This window comes from Cucumis melo, chromosome 3 (assembly GCF_025177605.1).
Source record: "Cucumis melo cultivar AY chromosome 3, USDA_Cmelo_AY_1.0, whole genome shotgun sequence".
In the NCBI taxonomy this organism is placed as follows: Eukaryota; Viridiplantae; Streptophyta; class Magnoliopsida; order Cucurbitales; family Cucurbitaceae; genus Cucumis; species Cucumis melo.
The window spans coordinates 28907884-28915580 of record NC_066859.1 but is presented as its reverse complement, the minus strand read 5'-3'; the positions used below and the strand labels follow the sequence as shown (position 1 = coordinate 28915580).

At 29.9% G+C, this 7697-nt stretch overlaps 1 protein-coding gene across 1 annotated transcript; it reads right to left on the bottom strand.

Annotated features, from left to right (window-relative positions):
* Positions 1-5255: 5255 nt before the first annotated feature.
* On the bottom strand, positions 5256-6934 carry LOC103488016 (protein EXPRESSION OF TERPENOIDS 1-like). The gene is made up of 2 exons (XM_008446548.3): positions 6222-6934; positions 5256-5881 (listed from the first exon to the last, which is right to left on the bottom strand). Exons 1-2 carry the CDS (start codon positions 6868-6870, stop codon positions 5487-5489), a joined length of 1044 nt encoding a protein of 347 aa, XP_008444770.1. The 5' UTR covers positions 6871-6934; the 3' UTR covers positions 5256-5486.
* Positions 6935-7697: the final 763 nt, after the last annotated feature.

Genomic DNA, 7697 nt, shown 5'->3' with positions numbered 1-7697 from the left:
TTGTAGTATGGTAATTTTAAAAAGAATAACAAATCTTGTTTTGCTAACAAATAGCAAAGTAATGAATATTTTTTTTAGTTATTTAGCTTTTCTTTTAGGTTTTTTTTTACAACTTAAGAATTGGAGGATTCCTCTTATTTTTGGGCAAAAAGTATATGCATAAACCTTTCTTTTTAAGTTAAACCTCAACTAGCAAACTATAGTAGGTTCACATTTCACGTTTATTTTGCATTAATACCCACACACACACACACTCAAATTATTATATTTTATTTGTATATACAATGTATTCCTTTGTGAATTATTTAATACAAACCTCAACGTTATGTATATATCTTAGTGTGATGTATTGATGTATATATAGACTTTTATATATCCAATTTTATTAATATAAATATATCACAATCTATGGATGATACATCACGATACACTCATATCATCAAATGTAAATATTTTGGTTCATACCAAATCAGTGAAATTGAATATTTAAAAGTTTATCGGGTGTGAAATGAACTTATTTTAAATTATAAAAATATGTACAGCCCATGGATATAGGCTGAGATATTTATTTTTGAACTTTTTATTTCTTTATTTTATAATTATTATTCGGTATTATTGCAACTCACATGCAAAGTTATAAATATGAACCACAGCCAACACTCATGAATGACGTGGTAATGCATACTTTTTTTAGGAAATGGCTTTTTTTTAGAAAAATAGGTTCAAATAAAATTGAAAACTTTGAAAATAAAAAAAAAAAAAATCATAAAGCTCTTTTTCGAAATACTCCCATATATGTACATAGCTGCATAGTTTTCGAAAACAAACTTTCTGTTTTTCAATTTTGAATTTTGATCAAGTTTTCAAAAATGTAGCAAGAGGAAACAAAAAAAAAAAAGGAATCTTATTTTAAAGAAAAACTAAAACTATTATCATCAATCAAAAGTAGTATCGTTGCCTATATATATGTATGTATGTATATTCCTCTTGTTATCTCTTTAAGTAATTTGATAATTTAAATTCATTCAAAATCTAAAAGATGAAAACAACAACCAAAACATGTTGAATAATGGTGCTACCAAATTAACTGAAGTTTTCTTAGTTATTGAGGAGAGGTTAAGGATAACGTGATGAATGGAAGGTTGTCCCTTTCTCCCATGTATGATCGAGGTAAAAATTTGTTGGTCCACTGTGTCACGAGAAAAGCTTTGGAGGATCTTGTGTCTTCTATTGTGTTTTCTCTTTATTCTGAATGGTTTATTAATTTGTCTATGTCACGTGATTTTCTAGTATAATTTTTACATAGTTCGACAAATTTAATATTTCCGTTAAACTAATTTAATTACACTATTATAATAGTGATAATAATCACAAACCTTGCATTTATACATGATAAAAAGTGTGAAGAACAAGTATAATTTTTTTAAAAAAATAAGATCAATCTATATATATTTTATCAAAACTGCAAGTTGTCTTAGAAATAAATCTACTAGGGGACTAAGATAAAATGAATTATAACAACTCATGATTGATTTGCAATTATTAAGCATATATACATTAGAGGATTAAGAAAAAAAATGATAACCTAATGAAAAATTAAACCTAAGAAGCGAAAACTAATTTTGCATAAAATTGTGAAGTTTTTGTTCCTAACCATATAATGAGAGTGGGAATCGAATTTTGATTTTAAAGTCGATATATAGTACATGCTTTATGTGTTAACTTTAAAGTTGCAAGCCAAAAATATGTTCGACAATTTATTGAATTCCCAAATTTATTGTTTTCTTTTTGTAAATTCATATGTCCCATATAAAAATAATTCAGACAAGCATAAGAAAATTATTAGCCAATATTTAAAGAGTAGGTGTAAAATTTATATATATTGATCAAATAATGAATAATATAACACATTTAGAAAGAAAAAAAAAATTCCTTTAAAAAGGATTGCTGCATGCAATTATATTTTTCTTCAAAATTGTAATGAGTAGTAATGGTTGTCTTTGATTTTAAAGACATGACTTCCTTTTTACAATGATATAAAATTGAGTTAAATAATTGAATTTAAAAATAATTTTGAAAAGTTATATTAATTATTCCATTTCTAATTTTAAATAATATGCGTTGTTTACATAATTATTTTAAACTTTAGTAAAAAGTCGATCTTTTTAATTTTCTTTTTAAAATAGCTTTGTTTTATACATTAGTCTATATCTTGAAATTTGCATTTGTATATATATAAGTTATTATTACTTCCCAAGAGAATTGAAAAAGAAAAATTGTTCAATCAAGATTGAGATGGAAACAGTTAAAAAGAAACTGAAACTGACAAATCTAACAGTACATACTTTGTATATTTTCATATATAATATAGACCCATATCTTGTACATATCTTGGACTACATATATATCATAAAAAACACACACAAACAAACATATTTTATTAAAAAAAAAAAAAACCTAACACATGATAAATTGTATATGACAATTGGATAGATTGTACAAAATAAGTGTGTGTGTGTATATATATCATGTGACAAATTAGATTGTAGTCTTACGGGTTATATAAAAATAAATGTATAGGTCATGATAGCTCCTAAATATTTTTCATCCAACTAAGTTTAATAGAGTTTTTTTTTTTTTCTTTATTTTTACTTAATAACCATAGTTTTACTTTTAATTTTATATTTGAACAGCTTATTTTATGCTTTCAATCTTTGAGTGGTTCTTCATCAAGCTTGCATGCAACGTTTTTTCTTCCTTTTCCCCTTTTGGGGGCAAAGATCTTGACACACATGAGGGGGTTTTTCAATAACCATTGAACGTTTGTTTGTGTGAATATATGAATTTTGATAACTATTTTTGAAAATATTCGAAAGCGCAAGAGGGATGATCAACGAGTGCTTTGAGACATTTTAACTAGATTAGCACTTCCCAACATCCTCACCACAATCTAGGTCAAGAGGAATTCATTCCTAAGGAAAAATGAACACACAAATTGAACTAAAGGAAAATCGATAGTTAGGAAGAACAGACCAATACATACAAAAATTAAATAAATTTTAATAACTATTTTCATTTTTCTTTTTTCTCGCAAATGTATTATTTGTCTATATATAGATCCAGTAAAAAAATTAATAATAGTAATGATTATAATTCGTTGAACTCCAACATGTAGAATATCTCACAATATTAGAAAAATTCTTAGACTTGCGATTATTAAATATTAGAACAGATACTCCTCTCATTGACAATTATTATTGAATGAAACTTCATGTTATATAATATATTGTATCATAGTCTATAAACCCAGATAGTATTCGATCCAAAATTAAAAATTAATGAACCCAAAAAGGTACCATTATGTCTCATTGAGGACCTCACATTACAAAAAATCTCACAATATTTATTAGATATTTGAGTTTCTTTTCACGTTGTCAATTGATTTTGAAATAAAATTTCTTATTATATTGACGAAACGTCATTTTGAAATTATATAAGAATTTATAAAATTTATTTTTATTGAGATATGTCGATGTACCTACTAATCCATCTTATCTTAGGAATATTTTTTTTAAAAAAATTATTTTTATTTATGTACTTTTTTTTCTTTGGTTGACCCCAATGAGTTAATGAATGACATTTAATTGTAATAAGTGAGTTGAATTATATGCAAAATTTTACCTAATTATAAAGCGATAAAGAACCCTTAATGTCAGCTTCACTAATGCAACCAACTCTATATGCTGGCTGTAATAATGAATAACCTACATCAATGCTTTCCTTTCCTTTCCTATTTCTTCTCACTTCTCTCATTCTTTTCTCTCCTTTTTCTTGCCAAGACCGCTACAAGGTGCAAACACTTAAAAGTTCAAACTCTAATGACATTATAAAACAGACATTCAAAGAAAATACTGAAGGAAAACACTTAAAAAGGCACAGAAAAATCATTCGCAACAAACAGCAGAATGTACGAAATCTTATCGAATGAAAAAACAGCTGCCCCTAATTATCATTTTAGATGTAGATTCAAAAATCTCTCTTTCTTCTAATAATCACTCAAAATACTGTTCATAGAAGTGTATAATTTAGCTCCTTACGTATACAAGATAATAAAAAGACAAGAAGAAAAAAAAATCAATGATGTTGTTATTTGTTAGGTTAGTCTTCGCCGTCATAGTTAGTAGAAAAAAATAATCAAATGTAAATTAGCTTTTTAAAATGACAAAAAAAAAATGCAAGTTTAGAAAGTGTATAGAAGGAAGAAAACTTAAGACGGACTGACCGAGATAACCACGGTCACAACCGTAAGTTCTAGATGGAAATGGAATTCAAATGAGTACCAAAATAGATGCAAAATTAGATGGCACAATGTCATGAGTCTAGATCTATAAACAAAAGGGTTTTTATTTTTAGTAGAAAAGCTCATAGAAGATCTTGCTTTCTTTTACATCAAAAGGTACCCCAAAAAATGCCATTAGGAATGGCACCAAGAAAATTGTATCATAGCACATAAATATATGCATTATGACAAATGTTAAACATAGCAAAATCCATTTTTATTAAAAAAAAAAATTGCATTAATGTACAATCCACTAATCTCAAAGCTTTAGCCTAAAGCTTAAAACCTTTTCCCATTTCTTCTTAGTTTTTCTTCTAGTCAAAATTTGCCAAAAACTTTCACTTGCTGATTAAATATGCACTTAATACAAGTTTAATTAGCTCCTTAATTGCAGAGAGAGAAAGATGGAAGATTTTCATTTATTTGAATCCTAAAAAAAACCACAACTTTCATATACTTCAAGCTTAAATCTTCCCAAAATGTTGCATGAAAATAATAACAATTGACATCTTCTCAGTGTCTTTTTTTTTTTAATTATACTCTTCTAGATTTCTTCAATTTTCAATTTTTTTCCATTAATCTTTAAGGAATGAAGTATTAAACTTGGAAAATTTAAGAACCAAACTATAATGCTATAATTTAAAAAAAGAATTAACATTTTCGCACCTCCATAATAATAATAGTAATAATAAATCAATCTTCTTTTATATAATTGATTAAGTTCATCCAACAACCAAACCAATAAACCGAAGAAAAAAAACCAGCTTTGAGTTCTCAGAACCAGAAATGAAAAATAAAAAACAAAATCAAAATGGGAAATTCAATTTTTTTCCTATTTTTTAAATTTGAATAAGCAGTCATTGATAAGGTTTAAAATTAAGAAATCAGAAATAAAGAGAGGGGAAAAAGATAAATCTCAAAAATTCTGAATCGGATGCTTAAGAAGAAAAAAAAAGTTGAAATATCCATCGATCAATTTCTTCTCATCATGTCTTCCTCATAAGAACATCTTCTCATCTCTCAATATTACCATGCCTTCTCCAAAAATAAAAAAGTAAAAAAAAAAAATTAACTAAAAAACACAGATAATTTAGGGCAATTTGTTTTTCTTTTTTGTGGGGGAATTTTTTGGATTTTATTTTTTCTCTCATGACCTTGAGGGTGGGAAGAACTGCGTACCAGCCATAAATGCATTGAGAGGAGCTGGATATATAGAAGGATCAAGCAACGGCGCGGTGGAGGCGGCGGCGGCGGCGGGGTTGGTACTAGTTGCGGCGGAGGTCGTGGTGGAAGTGGGACCAGTAATTAGGTTAAGTGGGTGTGTTGATCCGTCTCCGCCGTGACCGGAAGAGCTCTCACCAGCTGCGGTGTAACGGAGTTCAGGACCTTGATCGTAGAGAATTCCTTTGAACACGTGGCCACCGATATTAACAGCCGTCTGATAAGCAAACTCTTCATCTGCATCGTCCATTGCACTTACTTTTACGCACCGAAATACCGCCGGTGAGTTCACTTCTGATGGAAATTGCGCCAGTTCTAACCCTAATATCATCATCACACCAAACCCAAAAACAAAAAAACAAAAACTTCAACCAACAGTGTAATTAATCTGTCAGAAAAATAAAGTTTTCGAAACTCTAACTAATTTCTTACAACTTTTTCGTCAGTTTTACTTACCTACAGTGGAAGAATTTCAAAGGAAAAAAATATATAAACACACACCAAAAAAGAAGAAAAAAAAGAGGATGATTGATCATCAAAAAAATCAGATTTTCTTACACGCAAATGATATGGAATAATAATAAAATCCATGAATTTCTGGGTTGGATTTTTTAAAAAAAATCATCTCGAAATTTGGGAATTAAAAAAAAAAAAAATTTACCTGACGTGATGGAGGGCAGACGAGGGCAAGCGGAGGCGGAGGCGGTGGGAGCCGCAGCGACAGCGGTGGTGGTTTGAGTTTCTCTTAGTCTTTTAGAATTGTCACCGCCACGGAACTGTTCTTGTTGTTGCTGGTGTTGTAAAGCAGCAATTTGCTGTTGTCTCTCACGGCGTTTAGCAGCGGGAACCCACGTGCTTTTCACGTGAGTCTGACACTGAAACCCTCGGCTCTTGCAGCAAGTTCTACACCGCAAATAAGCACAATCCTTCTTAGCTTGGTTGCCGCAATCTTGACAATTCATGCCGCCAGCAGTAGCAGCAGAAGCGGCTGCGGCGGCAAAAGCAGCAGCAGCTGGGCGCATGAGGGTAAAAGCTGATCTAGAAGGCTCATCGGAAGGGTCGTTGATCATGAAGCTGCGGCGGCTGGGACCAACACCAAATGATAAGTGATTTGGAAGAGAGGGATTTGGTTGTTGATGTTGATGATTGTTGTTGTTGTTGTATTGTTGAGGCCATATCTCAAAACCCTTGTTGTAGATCTCTTGATCATTTCTGTACAAAAACAAATTCTGTTCTCTTTCTTCTTCATCTTCTTCTTGTTTGTTTGGTGGGCCTTCTCTCCCTCCTCCTAGATAGAAGAACCCAGCCATTTCTTTGACCTAATACCTGAGACTAACACCAATTTTGAGCAAAATTCCATATCACCAAGTTTTCCCCCCCCCCTATCCAACCCCCCTCCCAATAAAAAAAACCCATTCTTGTACGGACTCTTCTCTTCTCTTCTCTTTTTTTCCTTTTTCCCATTTTTCTCAAAAAAATAATTAATTAATTAAATAAATAAATACACCCACACCCACACCCACACATAACATTACACACACATACTAAATTAAAATTTTAATAATGTTGAGAAAATTGAAAAATAAAATATGTGGTTGTTATTTATTAATGGGTGTTCTTTTTAAAAGAAAATGGAAAATGGAAGTGTGGGGTTGTTTAAATTGAATAAACTCAGAGTGATATGAGAAGTATATGGTTTTTGTGTCGTTTTAGAAAGAAAAAAAATTATTATTGAATAACACTGTTATAATGATTTAATTGAACACGTTGAGGTTGTTGCTCTCTTATATGGTATTATGATTATGGAGAAAACAAGATTTTTCTTTTTAGAATTGAGTTTTACTTGTTGATTTCTCCGTGATTTACTTCAAATTTGAAATTGATTTATTCATGAAGTTCGAATTTTTATTGAATGTATTAGTGTTTTCTTTTTTCGATGAAGTATCTTTTTCTCTCAATTTTTTTTCTCTGTGGATAGACTTGTAATTTTATTGCTCGTATAACTTATTAGGTGTTTGGATTAGATATCACTTGTTACCTGTGGATGTCGCTATGTCAAATGACATGTTTGTTCACACGAGATTTCGGAAGAAATTTAATTCGTGGAATCGAACTTTGTATTGATTTATGTATTGTG

What these genes read in the sequence shown, in the direction of transcription:
- LOC103488016 (XM_008446548.3), bottom strand. Translation starts at nt 6,870, where the DNA reads ATGGCTGGGTTCTTCTATCTAGGAGGAGGGAGAGAAGGCCCACCAAAC. An exon ending in TCTGCCCTCCATCACGTCAG is followed by an intron (nt 5,882 to 6,221) that starts GTAAATTTTTTT and finishes TGATGATATTAG; the next exon opens with GGTTAGAACTGGCGCAATTT.